The sequence below is a fragment of the Apodemus sylvaticus genome, chromosome 10 (genome assembly GCF_947179515.1).
Source record: "Apodemus sylvaticus chromosome 10, mApoSyl1.1, whole genome shotgun sequence".
NCBI lineage: Eukaryota > Metazoa > Chordata > Mammalia > Rodentia > Muridae > Apodemus > Apodemus sylvaticus.
Genome location: NC_067481.1, coordinates 53,752,584 through 53,772,923, shown reverse-complemented (window position 1 = coordinate 53,772,923; position 20,340 = coordinate 53,752,584). Strand labels below are relative to the sequence as shown.

The 20,340-nt window shown below is 48.7% G+C and overlaps 1 protein-coding gene across 4 annotated transcripts in view; it reads left to right on the top strand.

Moving 5' to 3' along the window:
* The window catches only part of Kif1c (kinesin family member 1C), a 28,012-nt gene extending 18,846 nt beyond the window's left edge, over nucleotides 1-9,166 (top strand). For all 4 annotated transcript variants that reach the window (XM_052194869.1, XM_052194868.1, XM_052194867.1 and 1 more), the window contains 5 exons: nucleotides 3,676-3,759; nucleotides 4,312-4,498; nucleotides 4,633-4,705; nucleotides 5,578-6,192; nucleotides 7,875-9,166. In XM_052194869.1, coding sequence (XP_052050829.1) covers nucleotides 3,676-3,759; nucleotides 4,312-4,498; nucleotides 4,633-4,705; nucleotides 5,578-6,192; nucleotides 7,875-8,552 — 1,637 coding nt within the window. In that variant the 3' untranslated portion in view covers nucleotides 8,553-9,166. The remainder of the gene's footprint in view (nucleotides 1-3,675; nucleotides 3,760-4,311; nucleotides 4,499-4,632; nucleotides 4,706-5,577; nucleotides 6,193-7,874) is intronic.
* Nucleotides 9,167-20,340: the final 11,174 nt, after the last annotated feature.

Here is a 20,340-nt window from a genome sequence, read left to right as displayed (position 1 = left end):
GAGTCGTTTTAGGAGACACAGTCTTTCTGTGAACATAAAAGCCCAATGATACAGCAACACTGGGTGGCCGGGGAGCTCCAGAGAGCCACCTTCCCCACATCGCCCCGGCCTCTGGTGACATTGTGCATTACCACAGCCTGCTTACTGGCCATACAAAAATCAGGTCCACATGCTGGTGCGGCAGGCACTAAGAATTACCCAGGAATGTGCACTTGGAGGCAGAGGCAGGAGGCTCACTTGAGCCCAGGAGTTGGGTACCAGCCTAGGCAGTGTGTAGAGACCATTAAGAAAGAAAAAGAAGAAAAAGATTATCAAGTGGCTTTCGCTCAGGTTAAGGTATTTGGGTTCAGTTTGGTTCAGGGTTATCAGATTGGCGCATTCTGGCCTGGTTCAGGTCCCCGTGGTGAACAAGTGCTTCCTCTTTTGGAGCTGAAACTGTTGAATCACTTCTTTACTGTGAGCTGTTGCCAAGTTCCCGTTCTGTGGTTACCTCAGGCAATATATATAGGCTTGGGAAGGGAGATGTTAATGTATGTGAGGTCTTGTAGGGCAAGCCGTGTTCCCCGAGTCCGTGGTGTCTCAGAGGAGGCACACACTAGCATGTGGCTGTGATGCCTGTGGGGCCAGCCATGTTCCAGAGCGCATGGTGTGTCAGAGGAGGTGACACGTTCCGTGTGCAAGACTGTGACATATGTCACAATGAAAAACAGTTGGTGTGTCTGTGCTCCAAAGGTAATCTGTAAAGGTTTAGTCCATCCGGGCTGTTGTTCCAACAGTAGACTTAAGACTTACCAGAGACAGGTAGAGAAGGTGTTGGCATTGGGGACATGCAGTAGTCATGGACTGACCATCTGTTTTTCTCTTTGAATTGTCACTCGGCTCACAGGAGACAGAGCTGAGGGGTTCGGTTAGGTAATCTGCCCTAGGAAGCAACAGAGCTGGGTCGCAACACACACTGACTGTTGAAGGGGCTGTGTCCTTGGCTGTGCCCTTGGCTGCTGGATTCCTGTGGGTTCAATAACCAGGAAATGAGGGCTGGGAATGTGGCTGCTGTGGTAGTGCTCCAGTAGCTTGTATGAAGCCGGGAGTTTGCCCTTCAGAACTGCACACAGCTGACTGTGCAGGCAGTGTCTGTGATCCCAACCCCCCAAGGGAAGGAGGTGGGGATGGGGAGCAGAGAGCCAGGAGTTCAAGGCCGTCCTCCCTTCCCATCTCAGGGAAGGGCAGTAAAGCTCTGTTCTGACTGGTCTAGAGCAGTCACCTTAGCTGGTTCTGACTGGTCTGGAGCAGTCACTTAGCTGGTTCCGTTTTCTTTCTGTAACACTACACCTATTCCATCCTTTAGATAATCTTTAGATTCTTTACTTTTAAAAGTTATTAGAATTCCCAAGCAGTAATGGCATACACCTTTAGTCTGAGTACTCAGGAGGCAGAAGCAGGTTGATCTCTGTGAGTTCAAGGCCAGCTTGGACTACAGAATAAGTTCCAAGACAGCCAGGACTTCACAAAGAAACCTGAAAAAACAAACAAAAAAGTTAGTCATCATGTTGAAATATGTTCTTATTTAGTGTCTGTGCATATGTGTGGCGGTCAGAGGGTAATTTCCAGGGGTCAGCTCTCTCCTTTTGCCATATGAATTGGGAGGACTGAACTCATAACAGTCATGGCAGCAAATGCCTGTACCTGCTAAGTCATCTTCACTGGCCTTGAATTATCCTAGTCTTCATCTGCCATACCAGCCAGGTTAGGGTCTAGGAAAGCAGGGATTGGTGGTCTTTAACCAGGCACATGGCTGTGTACTGGGGCATGGTAGGAAGTAGTGAAGGTAAGATAGACTGTCCTCCCCCAATCCTCTTGCTGTTCTCAGCCATGCAGTGGTGGCCTTAGAAGTGTCTTTCCCAGTCTTCCTCTGGCCATTGACATCTAAGTCACTACCACACCTCAGCTGGGAATCTCCTCCCTTACAGAAACCTTGCCTGTCCTCTGTCTGTAAGCCAAGGTTATTTGTGCTGCCTTGGTCCTTCCTCGATATCACAAATAGGCCTGGTATCTGTCTCTGTCTGGAGTCCATCCTAGTTTCCGTGGCTTTCTATTACTTGTAGTGTAAATTTTAAAAAGGGGGTGGGGTGGGGCAGGGCTGAGAGCCAGGCTTGATGGCATGTGCCTTTAATCCTAGCACTTGGGCAGGTGGGTCTCTATGAGTTTGAAGCCACTCTAGTATACAGAATGAGTTCCAGAATAGTCAAAGCTACATCGTGAGATCCTATTTAAAAAATAAAAAGTTGTGCTGGAGAGATGTCTCAGCGGTTAAGAGCACTGACTGTTCTTCCAGAGGTCCTGAGTTCAATTCCCAGCAACCACATGGTAGCTCACAACCATCTGTGATGGGATCCGATGCCCCCTTCTGGTGTGTCTGAAGACAGCTACAGTGTACTCATAAAAATAAATAAGTAAATAAATCTTAAATAAAAATAAAAGTAAGTAGGCTGGGGATATAGCTCAGCGGTAGACCCCTAAGTTTGATATCTAGTCTACCTGTCTGCCCCTCTCTGTGTCTGTGTCTCTATCTCTCTCTGTTTCGGTCTGTCTCTCTCTCCCTCTCTCTCTCACCCCCCACACTAAATAAATAAATAAATAAATAAATAAATAAATAAATAAATAAATAAATAGGAAAAGTCTAGACATGGTGGCACACAGTTTTAATCACAGCATTTGGAAGGCAGAGGTAGGCAGATCTCTGTGAGTTTAAGGCTAGCCTGGTCTACATAGTAAGAGTTCCAGGACTACACAATGAGACCCTTACTTAACAAATTAAGGAGTAGATAAATAAGTCATGTTTGCATATTACCATTATATTTTCAACTACTCTGTGAAGAAAGACTTCATTATCCCAATTTATAGAAAATTCCAAAGCCTAGGTAATTTGTTGAGTATCGCTGGCTCAACAATCATAGATCCTGGGTCTTTGGAACTTAAGGATCCCCTAGTGAAAATAAGATACCGCTTCTTAAGGGGGCTGCTTTGTTTATCTTTGTGCTCCTGCAAGCAGCAGGCTCAGAGATAGACAGATGTTTGGGTTGTGATCTTTTCTATTTGTTTCTTTTCTGAGGTAGGGTCTTAACCATGTATCAAGACTGAGCTCAAATCACTCTGTTCAGGCTAGCTAACCTCAAATTTGCAGCAATCCTCCTGCCTCAGTCTCCTAAATAATGGGCATTCAGCTATGTGGCAGCATGTCCAGCTCCAATTGGGCTGACTTTATCCTGTGTTGGCTGTGACTTGAGAAGATGAACTGACTGGCTGCCATTTGCAAGATGTGGTAGACAGAGTGCCCACTAGTGGGAATGGAGCCCTGGAAGGCGGTAGTGCTGGGCCCTCTTCTGTCTGGTTGACTCTGAGAATGATAACTTCTAAGCTGTGGTTAGGGAGCGTGGTGGGGGGTCTGTAGGAGCCACTGCAGAGGCTTCTGGGAGTCACAGTAGGGTCTCTAACCCTCCTCTGCTCTTCTCTTCCTGTGCTGCCTGCCACCAGAGGGGCTGTGGCACCCCTGCAGGTACTGGGGTGGACCTGGTGGTGCATGTGTGCTTTGGGGGTGAGACAAGGTGGGAGTCTAACCACAGTACAGCGTTCTGAGAGTCTAATCTTTCCCTGTCCTTCCTTTATTCCTCCACTCAGTGATGGTCACCCTGGAGCCTTGTGAAGGAGCTGAGACATATGTCAATGGGAAACTTGTGACAGAACCGCTGGTGCTGAAGTCAGGTAGAAGATGTGTTGTAGAGGCTGGGGACATAGCGCAGAGGTAGAGCGCTTGCCTAGCATGCGCGAGGCCCTGTGTTCACGTCCTAGTACCATATACACACACAAAAGATGTGTTACAGACAACAGGTCTGGGACATGGTCTTCCTAGGAAGTGCTAGGGCGGGGCTTTCTGGGCAACTTCTAGGATGAGACCTTGAGGTAGACCAGAAAGAGTGGGGATGGGAAGGAGCTGGGAGAAGAGATGAAGGCGTGAAGTCTTGGTTTCTCTTGATTCTCTGGGACATGGGAAGAGGCTGCCTTTTCTTCCAGCAGCTTACCTGAGGAAGCAGGTGCTCCCTGGGGTCCACACCTGAGGAAGCAGGTGCCCTGGGGTCCACACCTGAGGAAGCAGGTGCTCCTGGGTCAGCGAGAGGCATATTGACTCTGACTGTTTCAGCTTTGAGGTGCTAGGGCAGGGTGGAAGGTCCCCTGGAATCAAGGGCAAGATCTGTGCTTGGGCCTGGGTGTGGTTTTGCTGCTGTGGGTGAGCAAGTCTACTCTTCCCTTTTCCAGGAAACAGGATTGTAATGGGCAAGAACCATGTTTTCCGCTTCAATCACCCGGAGCAGGCCCGGCTAGAACGAGAACGTGGGGTCCCCCCACCCCCAGGACCTCCCTCCGAGCCTGTGGACTGGAACTTTGCTCAGAAGGAGCTGCTGGAGCAGCAAGGCATAGACATCAAGCTGGAGATGGAGAAGAGGTGAGAGGGAGCCCCGTGGGTCTCTGCAGCCTCTCCATGGGTGACACCCACTGAGGTAGCCTCTCCATGGGTGACACCCTCTGAGGTAGCTCCAGGGATCCTCATGGCTCCTCCTTCCCTCTGTCTGATCCCAGGCTGCAGGACTTGGAGAATCAGTACCGGAAAGAAAAGGAAGAAGCTGACCTTCTGCTGGAGCAGCAGCGGCTGGTGAGGGACAAGCGGGGGCCCAGCAGAGCCTGGGGATGGGCAAGTGGGCAGACTAACTGAAGCCAGCATCGTCTCAGCCTAGTTTTTCTCATGGTGTCCTGGGTGGCATCTAGCAGGACAAGTTAGGAGAGAAAGGTGAAGTAGAAGGAACCATTGCCGTGTACAGGGAAGTAGCACTCTGCCCAGTTGATGACAGTCCCTGGACTGCAGTGGGCCTGGCCCCTTGAGATCACTTCCAAGTACCATCAGTCATGTACGATTGTCCCTTAAATGGACTTTTAAGTCTTTAACCTCATCCCGACAGTAATACATAGTCATTTGCCGCATAATGACAGTACTGTCAATGATACACCATGTATACGGGGTGATATACATGAGATGATATCAGCTAATAATGTGTAGCTGCCTTGACTTATTCAATGCACTCTGTAATGCTCACACAACGATAAAATCATTTTAGGACAGACACATTTCTCAGAACACATCTCTATAGTTACGTGGCACATGACATATATGCTTAAAACCCCAGACTCAATTAACTGCTACTATTACTTAGACTTGCCAGCTGCTGTTGTAAGTGGTTAGTCATCAGACGTAGCTTTGCTGTCCAGACCAGTCCCTAAGAGGTGGAACAGCACTGGGCGGTGGTGGCACACGCCTTTTTAATCCCAGCACTTGGGAGGCAGAGGCAGGAGGATTTCTGAGTTGGAGTCCAGTGTGGTCTACAGAGAGAGTTCCAGAACAGTCAGGGTTACACAGAGAAACCCTGTCTCAACAAAACAAAACAAAACAAAACAAAACAAAAAAAGAAGAGGTGGAGCAGGTCCTGGGTCCAGGTATACTGAGTGGTTCCCTGTGTCTTCTGGCCCTAGTATGCAGACTCTGACAGTGGGGAAGACTCTGACAAGCGCTCTTGTGAAGAAAGCTGGCGGCTGATTTCCTCCTTGCGGGAGCAGCTGCCCCCTACCACAGTCCAGACCATTGTGAAGCGCTGTGGCCTGCCCAGCAGTGGCAAGCGCAGGGCCCCTCGAAGAGTTTATCAGATCCCTCAGCGACGGCGACTCCAGGGCAAAGACCCGCGATGGGCCACCATGGCTGACCTGAAGATGCAAGCGGTTAAGGAGATATGCTATGAGGTGGCCCTGGCCGACTTCCGTCATGGACGAGCAGAGATTGAAGCCCTGGCTGCTCTCAAGATGAGGGAGCTGTGCCGCACCTACGGCAAGCCTGAGGGTCCTGGGGATGCGTGGAGGGCTGTGGCCAGGGATGTCTGGGATACTGTGGGTGAAGAAGAAGGATGTGGAGGTGGCGGAGGTGGCAGTGAGGAAGGAGCCCGCGGGGCAGAGGTGGAGGACCTGCGGGCTCACATCGACAAGCTGACAGGAATTCTGCAGGAAGTCAAGCTGCAGAACAGCAGCAAGGACCGGGAGCTGCAGGCCCTGCGGGACCGGATGCTGCGCATGGAGAGGGTTATCCCGCTAGCCCAGGTAGGAAGCCTGCTGGCCTCCTCTTCCTGCCCCTCCTTCAGCTCTTGCCTGTCTCTTAGGATCCTGCAGCTTCCCTCACAGCCCAGCTTCCTTCTCTGTCCTTTGAAAGGGCTCATTGAAGTTCATAAGCTTTCTATGATTCACACGCCCCAGTCTCCAGAATGACACTAAAAACACTGTGTATGTTTGCATAGTGTTAGAGAGCTGCAGAGACGGCCCAGCCACTAAGCTGCCCTGTCAGAGGACCCTAATTCAGTTTCCAGCACCCACTTAGCTGCTTGGAACTCGAGTGCCCTCTTCTGGTCTGCAGGCACTGCACATATATGGTGTATAAACATACATACAGGCAAATGAAAAAGAAATAGATTCTCCAGGCTTCAGGTGGTAAATGCTTGCCACCAAAACTTGAGGATCTGAGTTCAATTCCCAGAACCCATGTTGGGTACAATGGTGCACATTTATAATCCTAGTCCTATAGAGAGGAGGGAACGGAGATAGGCAGATCCCTAAGGCTTGGTGGTTGTCTGCCTAGTCTACTCTGTGAGTTCTAGGGCAGTAAGGGACCCTGTGTCAAAAAACAAGGTAAACACACCTGAGGAGGACACCGAAGGTTGTCTTCTGCCGTCCCCCCCCACACACACCCTTGGCCCCATGCACACATACACACAAAAATATCTGCATGAAGACAGTACAGATTCTGGACTAGGTATGCTTAGCACATGGCTATAATCAAAACCAGCCTGAGGTATGTCTCAGAAAAACAAACAAAAGTACAGATTCTGACATCCACCAACCCCAGCATAACAAATGTGTCTCTGGAGATCTGTGTCTAATAGACTGCAGGGGTGTTGCTGAAGTCCAGTGGTGTCTAAGAGCAGCACATGTGGTTACTTAAAGCCTGTGCCCATGTGTACATATAACTGGCCTCCCTCTGATCACTCTAGAGACTGAATGGGCATACTCACCTTTCTCCCTCCTTTGCATGCATCCACTCAGATGCACACATTGGAGTATCTACCACATGCCTGGTGACATGCCAGCCCCCGGGTTATGTCACAGGCATCTGCTCTGTTCCAGCCACCCTCTAAGGGATACCACGGATGATTACAGTTATGACTTGAGGTTACCAAAGGCTTCCTCTCCAGTAGAGCGTCTAGTCCTGTCCCCTCACCTACCCCACTCCAGCCTCTCCAGCTTGCTGGGCATGCTCACAGCTCAAGGCCTTGGGACCTGTTGATCTGTTTGCCTCCCTGGTTCTTATCCCTGCTCCCCTGCAGTCATACTGCTAGCTTCTCACTTCCGCCAGGCCTTGACTGAAGTGTCAGTCTCTCAGTGAATTCATGGTGGCCGCCATGTCCTTCCTCACAGGTCTCCGCCTGAAGTGGGACACACTTAGTTCTTACAGCACTTAGTGGCAATGCTGTCATTGCTGACATTACACACATGGGGCTGTTCTTCATGAGGAAGAGAGAAGTAATAAGCAAAGATGGGCCACACAGCTAAGAGTGGCAGACAGGATGGAGCTCATGCTCAATGTGGTGGCTGGGCCCATGCTCCTAGCCTCATTATCGCCAAACCATACTCTACACCCCATCGGTCAGTCACTCTGGGCTCTTCTAATGTGCTTGAATTATCGGGACTCGGCTCTCCCCACATCTCTTTTCTCCTATTCTCTCTCCCAGGATCTTGAAGATGATAATGAAGAATCTGGTTTGGTCACCTGGGCCCCACCCGAAGGGTCAGAGGCAGTAGAGGAGACAGTGCCCAATGACCATTCACCAGCTGTCCGGCCCACCTCACCACCCCTGTCCAGCTGGGAGCGGGTGTCAAGATTGATGGAAGAGGACCCTGCCTTCCGTCGGGGCCGCCTTCGCTGGCTCAAGCAGGAGCAGCTGCGGCTGCAGGGACTGCAGGGCTCTGGGGGCCGGGGTGGGGGGCTGCGCAGGCCTCCAGCCCGCTTTGTACCCCCGCATGATTGCAAGCTGCGCTTCCCCTTCAAAAGCAACCCCCAGCACAGGGAGTCCTGGCCAGGAATGGGGAGTGGAGAGGCCCCAGCTCCCCAACCCCCCGAAGAGGTCACTGCCCCCCCAGCTCCCCCTAACCGCAGGCCTCCAAGTCCCCGAAGACCCCACCGTCCTCGCAGGAATTCATTAGACGGAGGGAGCAGATCTCGGGGAGGGGGTTCTACACAGCCAGAACCCCAGCACGTACGGCCTCAAAAGCACAACTGTCATCCCCAACAGCCCCAACCTTACCCAGCCCAGAGGCCAGGGCCTCGCTACCCACCATACACTACCCCTCCGCGGATGCGACGGCAGCGCTCAGCCCCTGACCTCAAAGAGAGTGGGGCGGCTGTGTGAGTCCCACATGCTGGGCAGACAGGGCCTAGTGGGGCCCTTGCTAGGAGGAAGGTGCCCGCTGCTTCCCCAAGAAGCCCCGGGCCAGGGAGGCCAGAAGGCAGAGAGCAAGAGAGAGGGAAGGTCCGAGTAGGTGGTAGAAGATGCGAGAGTGAGCTGGAGGCTAAGGGAAGGAAGAGGGCGCGGAGCTGCCGGGAGCAAACCAAAGTCAAGGAGGAACCATAGGAAGTTGTCTTGGGGCTACCCGTTGCAGGGGGAGCCCCTCAAACGCTGCTATGGGTGGGTGGGTGGGCTGGGGTCTGCATAGCCAGTGTTTGACTTTAGTTTTGAGTGGGTGCAACGGGGAGAGAACCAAGAGTGAGGTGGGTTCTTCTCCCCGGCTCTTGTCCGTCTGTCTGTCCGTCTGTCTGTGGTGGATTTCTGTTTCCAGGGAGGTGTGGTGGGATCCTAAGTCATTCCCTTCCCCTTCCAGGCCTCCTGCTATATTTAGGGGACCTGTCTGGTTTGGCTGGAGTCCCACAAGAATGTGGGACCTCTTAATAAAGGATAGCAAACAGCTTGTGGCTGGTTGGGTTTTAGTAGAGGTTCAGGTTGTGTGAGTAAAGTGTATCGTTTTACCAAGCGTGTCATCTCACGTCATTTCTGCACATGCGTGTGTCTGCCTCATCAGCACTCCAAGCAGGCAAATGCTGCCAACCTGTTTTCTTGAACTGAAAACCTCCTGTGCCTCCCTTCGGGGTACGCGGCCTGTTCTTTCACTTCTGTTTGCTCTGGGTCTGCCCAGGTCCCGTACCCTCAGCGTCCTTGGCAAAGGAGGGAGGGGGGCAATGGGTCTGCCAGCCTGTCTGTGCCAGGGCGGAGAGTTTGGGGTTCTGCCTCCCTGGCCCACCTCACTTGTTTGCATTTCTCCTGTGTTACTTGCCCTCCGGCAGGCGACATTTAACCTCCTGAGCAGCGTTTTAAGTAAGACTCACCTAAGCCGGCATTGTGGTGCACACTTTGAATCCCCACAGAAAGAGGCAGATTTCTTGAGTTGGAGGCCAGCCTAGTCTACAGAGTTCCAGGGTAGCCAGGGCTACACAGAGAAACCCTGTCTCCAAAAACAAAAAAGAAAAAAGAATCACTTTCTAGCTAGATGAGTGTTGTGTTGCCCTTCTTTGAAGCATCGTGGTGCTGAGATAGGAAAATTGACACAGGTTCAGGGCCAACCTAAGCTCCACAAGACCCTGTTTTAAATGATCATACCCCTAACAACCCAAAATGGTTAAAACTTTAAAAATAATTTAGATTGTGAGTGTGGTTTGTATGTGTGGTGCCAAGCCTGTGGAGGACAAAAGTGTCATCTACGTGGTGCTGGTATCGAACACTGGTTCTCTTCAAGAACAGTATGTACCCTTAATCACTGAACTATCTGCCCACCCTGGAGTTTAAAAAAAGTCAATAATAAAAATTCAGAAAATATGCTGCATTTGTTTTGAACTCTAGTTTGAGTAGTAAGCATGGGGTACCACAGGCTAAGTTTGTGGTTCACTTGTATCAAGTGTAGCCCAGAGCCCTTGTGTTTTTATCCTTTTTTTTTTTTTTTTTTTTTTTTTTTTGGATTTGGGTTTTTTTGAGACAGGGTTTCTCTGTATAGGCCTGGCTGTCCTGGAACTCACTCTGTAGACCAGGCTGGCCTTGAACTCAGAAATCTGCCTGCCTCTGCCTCCCAAGGGCTGGGATTAAAGGTGTGTGACACCATCTCCTGGCTCTTGTGTTTTTATCTTGTACTTAAATTTGAGCTGCTGCTCTGCAGCTTACTGAAATCAGCCAGACTTGTGCAAGCAAACAGATTGACCCAGATCCTCCAAACTGTCCCAGGTTCCTCCTCCACACCCCCACATCCTCCTCCCCCAAGCTGCTGGCTACCTTGATTTTGACACTTTTGATTGCTGGGTTTCCAGAAACCTGTTGACTATGATTTAGGACCAGAAGTGTAATGGGTAGCTTGGTGGTAGTGTTTACTTGAGCAGGTTTATGATGTGGTTGGGGAGAGTAAGTGTAAGCAAGAAAATGATAGAGTCCAAAGGTCTCTGCAGTCAGGTTGAGCTGTGTGGAGCAGCTTAGGAGACCAGATGGGGGAAGGGGAGAATGCCAGGCTCAGCCACCACTGGATGCCTTTTCTCTAAGGACTGTATTATGTAAGCAGGTATTGCCTTTAAAAACTTGAATTCAGCCTTCCGCACCTGCCTTTAACAATGTGAACAGACAGGATTTATCCAGAGAAGTGCCCATGAGCCGTAGGTACGGACGCCAGCCTGCGCTCTGCATCCCGTTCCATCCTTAACCCTGCTCCCATTTCCGATGGGAGACAGATTTGATTGGAATGAGTTGCCTGAGTGTGTAGCTCTTCAGTGGTGAAGTTAGGGTATTCTAAACCCAGGCTAACCTGGGCTTCACACAGCCCTCCAGAATGTGGCTATTGTTCCCTCCAGGGCCCACACTGCCTTGTCCCCTGTATCCTTCCTAGTGTATCAAGCCTGCTCCTAGCTTCTGGTCCTCCCTCTTTGTGCTATGAACAAGCAAGAGCAGGAGCCTGCTCTAAACTCATGGGATGTTGCCTGACCAGTCCTCCTTGGCTTTGGGGCCCTCTCAGTTTTGGCACTGCTACAATGTCTCCCTTGGTTTCCCTGGCAATTCGGTTTGCTTTCCCTCCTTTCCTCTTCAGAGATTTCTTTTGGTTAGTTGCACAGACTCAGGTGTCCCCTGAGCTTTTTGTATCGTGAATACATTTAGAGATCTTTGCTTTGTTTGTTTTCATTGTTTTATGCACTGGTAACTTCTAGGTTTGGTTTGAAATTCTTTTCCTTTTAAAAAAGATGGGGTTTTGTTTTGTTTTAGGTAGGAGACTTTTATATAGTCCAGATTGGCTTCAAACTTGTGTCTTTCCTACCCCAGCCTCACAAATTCAGCGATTATAGAGGTTCACGACCACGTCTAACATTCTTTGTTGTTGTTGATTTCTTTGCTCTTCCTTCCTTCCTTCCTTCCTTCCTTTCTTTCTTTCTTTCTTTCTTTCTTTCTTTCTTTCTTTCTTTCTTTCTTTCTTTCTTTCTTTCTTTCTTAGCCTGTCTATATAGCCCTAGCTGACCTGGAATCTGCTATGCAGACTAAGCTAGTCTCCAATTTTCCTGTCTTCTGAAGGAAGCTGAGATTATAGGCATGTGTCATTACTCCTGGATGCTTTGCCCTTTATTATTTTTGTTGTTGTTGTTTTTTACGTAGGTTAGGGTTTCACTACATATCCCTGGTACTGGCCTAGAACTCTTTATGTATGCTATACTGGCCTTGAACTCATACAAGTCATATATCTGTCTCTCAAGCTCTGGGGTTAAAGCATGAACCACTGTGCTCAGACCGATTTTATCTCTTTGTCTGTCTGTCTATCTATCTATCTATCTATCTATCTATCTATCTATCTATCTTTCTATCTATCTATCTTGGTTTTTTGAGACAGGATTTCTCTGTGTACCCTTGGCTGTCCTAGAACTCACCTTGAGATCAGAAGATCAGAGATCTACCCACTTCTGCCTCCTGAGTGCTGGGATTAAAGCATGGGCCACCCCTCCCTGGATCTTTGATTTGTTTTGAAACACTCCCACTGTGCAGCCCAGGCTGACCCAGCACAGCCCCAGTTTTCAGCAGTTGTCCTGGCTTGGCCTCCGAGCTTGTACACTGGTGTACCCACTGCCTAAGGCCAGAGGTGTTAATGAGGCTGCAGTTCCTGGGGTACCAAATTCGTGCTAGTGAGTCATGCTAGCTTGAATAGGAAACTTAAAACCAGCCTGCCTTGGGGAGGGTTCCCTATAGTTTTTTGGGCATACGAAGAAGACGCCATGAACTCCGGTTTCCAGAGATTCTGTGAAGGAATACGGTGATGACACTAATGTGACTGGTCAGGAAGGGCGGCACTCAGGATGGTAAGACTATACCCATAGTTCTGAAGCAAAACAGTACTGGGTGGCCAATGACATTAACTCTTTAAAAGGGCAAGGCGGGCGTGGGGTGGGGGGGTGGGGGGGTGGGGGGATGGGAGGGTGGGGGGGGGCCGGTGAAATGCTAGGTAGGTAAAGCCTGATGACTTGAGTTTCATCCCAGGAACCTCATGCACACGTGCACACAAAATAAAATTATTTAATTTTTTTTGCTTGTTTTTTTTTCTTTTTTTCTTCCTTTTTGCTTTGTTTTTCAAGATAGGGTTTCTTTGTGTAGTCTTGGCTGTTCTTGAACTAGCTTTGAAGACCAGGCTGGCGTCAAATTCACATCTGCCTCTCCCTCCCTAGTGCTTTAATCCGGAGTGCGATTAAAGGTGTTCACCACCACTGCCTGGCTCAAAATAAAATTTTACTGTAATAAAAGTAGCTGGGCAGTGGTGGTACATGCCTTTAATCCCAGCACTCAGGAAGCAGAGGCAAACAGATCTCTGAGTTTGAGGCCAGCCTGATCTACAGGACGAATTTCTGGACAGCCGGGACTACACAGAGACCCTGCCTCAAAACTACCACGACCACCACTACCATCACCACCGCCACCACCACCCAAAAAGAAAACATCCCTGGTTACTTGGTTAAAGATTGCTTACTGCTTGCCTCTTCACGTCAAGGAAGCAGTCTCTGACTCTCTAAGAGTGATTCTCACCCTGTCACCTCTGCCATCCTTCTCTTGTTTGTTATTGGGACAGTAGCTCTGCCTGGCCTGGACCTTGCTATGTTGACCATCTGTGCCTTGAACTCACAAACATCTGCCTACCTTTCTGTACTAGGATTAAAGGCACAAGCCACCAGCTCATGATCCACTGCCATCGTTCTTGAGGGGCAAGAGGAGGCTATGGTATCATCCATCTGGTGGAGTGTCTTGTGAAGTGTCTGGTCACCAGATGTGGGTTTCAGAAGCTGCTTCTCTCATCCCTAAGCAATGCCACACATGTGGGAGGTGCAGTGTCCCTGAGAGCCCCCTCTGGACTGCCACCTCAGCTCCAGTTCCCTTCTGGCCTCCTTGTCCTCCTGGAGAAGGAATGTTTTCAGGGGAAAGTCTTGCTGTGAGCACTGGTAGCTTGTAGGCTGAAGCTGGTTTCTGGCCTTTAGACATGGTGCCCTGACTGAGAAGTACAACTGCAAACTGGATTAGGGAGTGACCCCATGGTCACTATAGTGAGCCTCTGCTAAAACCCCACTGACGCTTGGTTTTTAAATTTTTATTTTTTGTTTTTAAATTTTTATTTTTCGTAACTGACCAAGAGAAATGCTCTTGCAAAGCTGGAGAGAAATGGATCTCCTTCCCTGGAGTTTAGGCCCCATCCCTATAGATGAGAAACTTGCATTCAGTAAGGAACTTCAGAGCTCACCGGCCTGGGCTCCAGCCTCCCTAATTACCTGTGTGCTCTGGTGCATCCATGGACCTCAATTTTCTCCTTCTCAATCCAAAGGCTCTAGTAAATCAGTGACGCTGTTGGGAAAACCTGGGGAAAGGAGGGAGGTGTTGCAAAACAAGGTGAATCTTAAGGGATGCCAAAGCCTCCCTCAGCCCAACTCTCATGAAACAGGCGTCCCTCCCGGTTCCCCCACCCTCCCCCACCCCCACCTCCGCCCTCTTGTCACAGTGTGACTGTCCACTAGGGGGAGAAAAGCCACATGTTCCTTAGACTCACGTCTGTGCTTTGAGAGAGCATGACTGTGGGTGTCCCTGTCTCAAAAAGTGCATATGAAGAGAGGCAGGCTGGTGTTTCTGCTTCTTGACGGTCTGTACTGGGACTGGGGATGAAACTGGAAGACCAGACAAGGAGAAAAGGAACTTGCTGAAGCTCTTCCTCTTGGACTAGCCTTCATCTTCCTTAGTCCAGAAGGAAAAACCTGACTTCCTTTGGAGTTTCAATTCTGTCCCCTTAATGGATGCTCTTGAAGTGGAAGAGAAGGGACATCTTCTGTCACGTGAAGTTTACAAGTTCAACCAACTTAGAGAAAATGGTGCTCTCTCTCTCTCTCTCTCTCTCTCTCTCTCTCTCAGGTTTGGACTGGTTTTTACTTTTTTTTTATTTTTTGGATTTGGTTTTTTCAAGACAGGGTTTCTCTGTATAGCCCTGGCTGTCCTGGAACTCACTCTGTAGACCAGGCTGGCCTCGAACTCAGAAATCTGCCTGCCTCTGCCTCCCAGAGTGCTGGGATTACAGACGTGCATCACCACCGCCCCACCACCGCCCGGCTTAAACTGAGTTTTTATTTGTTTGAAATCTAACAAAGTAGAGGGGCTGGAGAGATGGCCCAGAGTGATTTAAGAGCACTTCAAGAGGACCAGAATTCAGGTTTCAACTCCCTACACCTGAAAACTCATCCAACGGCAGCACCAGGGGATCTGGCACCCTCTTCTGGCTTCCAAAGGCATCTGCGAACACACACACGCACACGCACACGCACACACACACACACACACACACACACACACACACACTGTACACATTTTTTTTTTTTTTTGAGACAGGGTTTCTCTGTGTAGCCCTGGCTGTCCTGGAACTCACTCTGTAGACCAGGCTGGCCTCGAACTCAGAAATCCGCCTGCCTCTGCCTCCCAGAGTGCTGGGATTACAGGCATGCGCCACCACTGCCCGGCATTTTTTTTTTTTTTAAATAAGAAGAAATGTAGGCAAAACTGAGTAATCCCCCTCCCTGCCCAGTAGTTATTGTGCTTTTCTAAAAATGAATCTTAAAATGTTCCTTTAAGAATTTGTTTGTTTTCTTTGTTTTTTAGACAGGGTCTTATATAATCTGTTCTTGAACTCACTGAGTATTTGAAGTTGACCTTGAACTGATTCTTCTGCCCTCATCTCCTGAGTGTGGAGTTATGGGCCTTCACCACCATGCCTGTCAGCAAGCACTTCCTGGACTCCACTTTATCCCTGTGAAGTTGTCAGGACACTGGAGGGGAATGAATGAAGAGGAAGAAACAGGAAATTTAGGATCTGTGCAAATAAATGCGAGTAAGGTATCTTTTCAGTTAGTTATTTTATGTGCAGTGGTGTTTTGTCTGTCTGTATATCTGTGCACCACACATGTGCAATGCCTAAGGAGACCATAAGAGGAGGTCAGATCCCCTGAGCTTGGGATTAGGGCCAGTTGTTAACCTCTACGTGGGTACTGAGAATTGAACCAGGGTCCTGTAGAAGAACAATAGTTAGTGCTCTTAAACGCTTTGCAAACTCTCTAGCCCTGGTGTTCAAGTGTCTGTGAAGAAAAATCCGGGCTGAGGATCTAGGCTGCCTAGTGTGAGCAAAGCACTTTGTAAGTCTGGCATGGCGGCATATGCTTGTAATCTCAGCACTTAGAAGGCTGGAGCAGGAGGAGATTGAATTTGACGCCAGCTGGGGCTACACAATGAGATTTTATCTCAAAAAAGAAAAAAACCCACAATAAGTAAATGAATAAATAATTATGTATCTATATCTACATATACACATGTGAAAATTGGGACTGAAAGTATAGTTCAGTGAAAGAAAGCTAGCTTAGCACACCTAAGGATCCTTGTTTAATTCCCAGGACTATTTAAAAAAAAACAAAACAAAACACCTAATAAGCTGGGCATCGTGGCACATGCCTTGAATCACAGCACTTGGGAGGCAGAAGCAAGTGGATCTCTGTGAGTTCGAGGCCAGCTTGGTCTACATTGTGAGTTCTAGGATAGCCAAGGGCTATCTGTCTGGAAAAACAAAAACAAAAACAGTTCACTTAGTAGGTATATAAAAATCAGTTATCTGGAATATAGTTTTAAAATGCATTACCTTATTTTATGTGCACTTTTTTTACAAAGATACCTTGTTCAGTACACATCGAGAGTCATTAACTTCGTTTTCATGGGACCGGAGAGCTGTCTCAGTGGTTAGGAACACTTGCTGTTCTTACAAGAGAACCCAGGCTCGGTTCCTAGCATTCACATGGTACCAACAACCATCGGGCACTCCAGTACATGAGATCCCATGCCCTCTTCTGGCCCCCAAAAGAACCAGTCACATACATGATGTGTATTCAAACATGGGAGCAAACACTCATGCACATAATAACAAATCAATACAGCTTTTAAAAATATGTACTTTTGCGTGCCTTTAATCCCAGCACTGGGGAGGCAGAGGTACGTGGATTTCTGTGAGATCAAGGCTAGCCTGGACTACACAACAAGTTCCAGGATAGTCAGAGCTACATAATAGAGAAACTCTGTCTCAAAATAAATAAATAAATAAAGTGTACTTTTAGTCAGATGTGGTGGTACATCTTTTTAATCCCAGTACTCAGGAGGCAGAGGCAGATGGATCTCTGTGAGTTCTAGGCTAGCCTGGTCTACATATAGGTTAGCTACACAGTGAGACCTTGTCTCAAAACAAAAAACAACAAAACAAAACAAACTGAAACAAAAAATCCTCAACAACAAAATTAAAAATCTATTGTAAAAAATGTGCTGTATGGACAATTTTGGAATTTTTAAAAAAGATTTTTTTTTTAAATTTAGTTGAGTACACAGAAGCTGTCTTCAAACACACCAGAAGAGAGCATTATATCTCATTATAGATGGTTGTGAGCCACCATGTGGTTGCTGGGAATTGAACTCAAGATCTCTGGAAGAGCAGTCAGTGCTCTTAACCACTGAGCCATCTCTCCAGCCCCCAATTTTGGAATTAAAAAAAAAAACAGAAATATTTTAAGAGCATGTTTTCACTTTTAATCCCAGCTGTGAGGTATGGGGCTCCTTCCGACAGTCGCTGTAGCTACAATTTGCCTTGTGCACTAACAGCGACATGGTTTCGTCAGCAACAGAGTTTCTGTGATTGTGTGATGTTTGGAGTTTGGGGAACTTTTCAGAAGGTACATAAATGTGAGGGCCCCGAGAGGCGGGCTTGGTGGTTGCTGATCATTGGGGGGGGTGGGGGGATGGGTTGGTGGCTGTTCGTTAGTAGTTGTGCTCAAAGAAGAAACAAACGGAAAGAAATTAGATTCAGGGGATCTCTCTTCCCCCCTCCCCCTCTCCCCTTCCTCTCCCCTTCCTCTTCCCCTCCTCTTCCTTTCCCCTCCCCTCCCCTCCCCTTCCCCACCCCTTCCCCTTTTTCTCCTATCTAGTGATAGGGGCTGAAACTTGGATGGTGGTGGTAGAGGATGGGAAAGAAGAACTCAGGAAGTAGCCAAACCCAGCTACACTGTGTACTTTCTTTTGAGACAGGGTCTCACTTACTCCAGGTTAGTCTTGAACTCATTATAAACCTAGAAATGGCCTCTGACCCTCCTGCCTCTACCTTCTAGGTGCTAGTGTTATAGGTACGCAGCCCACACCGGCCTTTAAAGGTGCATTGTTGTCTATTGTGTTTGTTTTATGTGTATAAATATTGTGCATGCACATATGTCTGTGCACCATGTGAATGTTTGATACCACAGAGGTCAGAAGAGGACATCGGATCCCCTGGAACTGTGTTCTATATGGGTGCTGGGAATCAAATCCGGGTCCTCTGCAACAGCAGCCTCTAAGGCATCTCTTGAGGCCCTGATTTCTTTTGTTTTAAAGCCATAAACTTCCTAGGTGGTTCTGGTGTGCAGTAGCTTTGATCTTACTGCTAAAGGAAAAAGCTAAACCACACTCAAATATGGTCAAATTTAGGCTCCCACAGAAATGTCACCTCGTAGTGTTTCTACTCAGAGAAGACCGAAATTTTAAAATCTTATTTCTCTGATCTGTTTTTTCATTGTTCTACGTATCTCAAAACTATGTACAAACTTAATTCTAGCAGTTTAGTGATTGGGCCACTATTAGTTGCTCTATGTATACATATAATGACTAAGGTTCTTGCCTGAGTGTGCCCAGGACGTGATCAGAGCCTGGGTCTGAGTTTTGGCAATGACGTAACAGCAGAGACTGTGTCTTCACCTTAAGATGTGCCTCCCCTTTGGCCAGAAACTGCCACCCTGCCTATGTGAGACCAGTTAGTTACCAGCACATTGGAGACTGAGTTGTGTCTCTGCGCTGAGCGTTGCAGAGGAGAGAAAGAAAAATGATAAAGTTCAGGTGCTCCTCTTGAGAGGGCGTGAGACAAGAGACCCCTGTGTTGTTGGAGATGAGCTGTGCGGCTGGAGAGCAGCAGAGTCCTAGGACAACTGCATTTGCAACAAGAGAGACCAGCCCCACAAGAAGAGTGGATGAGCAGGCAGGCTGTGAAGGCTCATTGTTAGAAGACCGCCTGGGTGGGGCAGCTGCGATTTGTTGGACTATAAGAGGCCGTTGTATGTGGGGGCTACGGAAGGGTGGAAACTTGGAGGAAGAATCTTCATGAAGACATCCCTGGGGCCTGCCATGTGGTTCATAAGCGTGAGAGACAAACGCTGAGGAGAAGCTAGCTCACTGTAGCTTTCAGCGCCTAAAGCCACTTTTCCCAGAACAGAGGCTAAGGAGGGGAGGGAGAGGCAGAGAGGCATGGAACATGAGCAGAGATCTGACTTGCGGAGGGGCGGAACCCTTCTTACCTAGAGGATCCCTGTGCTTCTTGGTAGACAGACCCCTGGCCTCCTCCTCAGAGCTAAATAGACCTCAAGTTATCGCTTGCAACTGAGCCCACCCTAATTCCACAGGGTCATTTACCCTAAGAGCATAGCATCCTCTGGAGAAGGTGTGGAGAGTCTAGACCCCAGACCATCCTCAGTCAACCTCCAAGAAGGCAGCAGCTGTCTATTCCCTTCCGTTGTATGCGGGGTGGTGTGGCAATGGGAAGGAGTTTTACTGAGTGTCCCAGTCCTGATCACTTGCCTTCTTTGCTTGTTCGCCTCTTGGCCGAGACCAGCTTTCCCCCACAAGTGTGACATCAGATATCCTGCATATCATATTGACTTTACGACTCATAACAGTAGCAAAACTATGAAGCAAAGTTATGAAGTAGCGACACTTTGGGAGGGATGGGTTGGGTTTTTCTTGAGACAGGGTTTCTCTGTGTATCCCTTGCTGTCCTGGAATTTACTCTGTAGACCAAGGTAGCCTCACACTCAGAGATTAAAGGAATGATTAAAGGCACGAACAACCACCTGGCCCACAACGAAGTAATTTTATGGTTGGAGATCACCACAACGCAGGGAACTGTATTGAAGGGTAGCGGAGTTAGGACGACTGAGAACGGCTGACATAGACAGTTGCATAGTCGATGCTCTGGGTTTTCAGAAGCCTTGAACACTGCGGTGCTGAGGATGGGTAGAGAGGGTTGAGTGGATGTTATCCTTGCCTTTGAATCATTAGGAGGGATGGATTCTTTTCTCCCCTGAAGCCGGGACTCATCTGTTTTAAAATTTATTTTATGTGAGTACACTGTTGCTCTCTTCAGACACACCAGAAGAGAGCATCAGATCCCATTACATACGGTTGTGAGCTACCATGTGGTTGCTGGGATTTGAACTCAGGACCTCTGGAAGAGCAGTCAATGCTCCTAACCGCTGCACCTCCTCTCCAGCTCAACCCAGAGGGACATTGCAGCCTCAGCCTTTGCCCTCCCCTGGCAGCTGCCCTCCAGCCTGCTCTCCAAACACCTGGTGCAGAGGCAGTGTGCCGGAAGCCGGAAGCTAAGCCTGAGTCCTTATCTTTGTTTCCCTGTTTCCACCCGGTTCCTCCCGGCTCTGATCTCTCTCCCTGAGGGTGGTTGGAAGGGGCTCAGTTCTTAACTCTTCTGTTTCCAGATCTGTAGCCTGAAATCCTGGGGGGGAGAGAAAACCTACACCTTCAATCTCAGACTCCCACGCCATTAAAA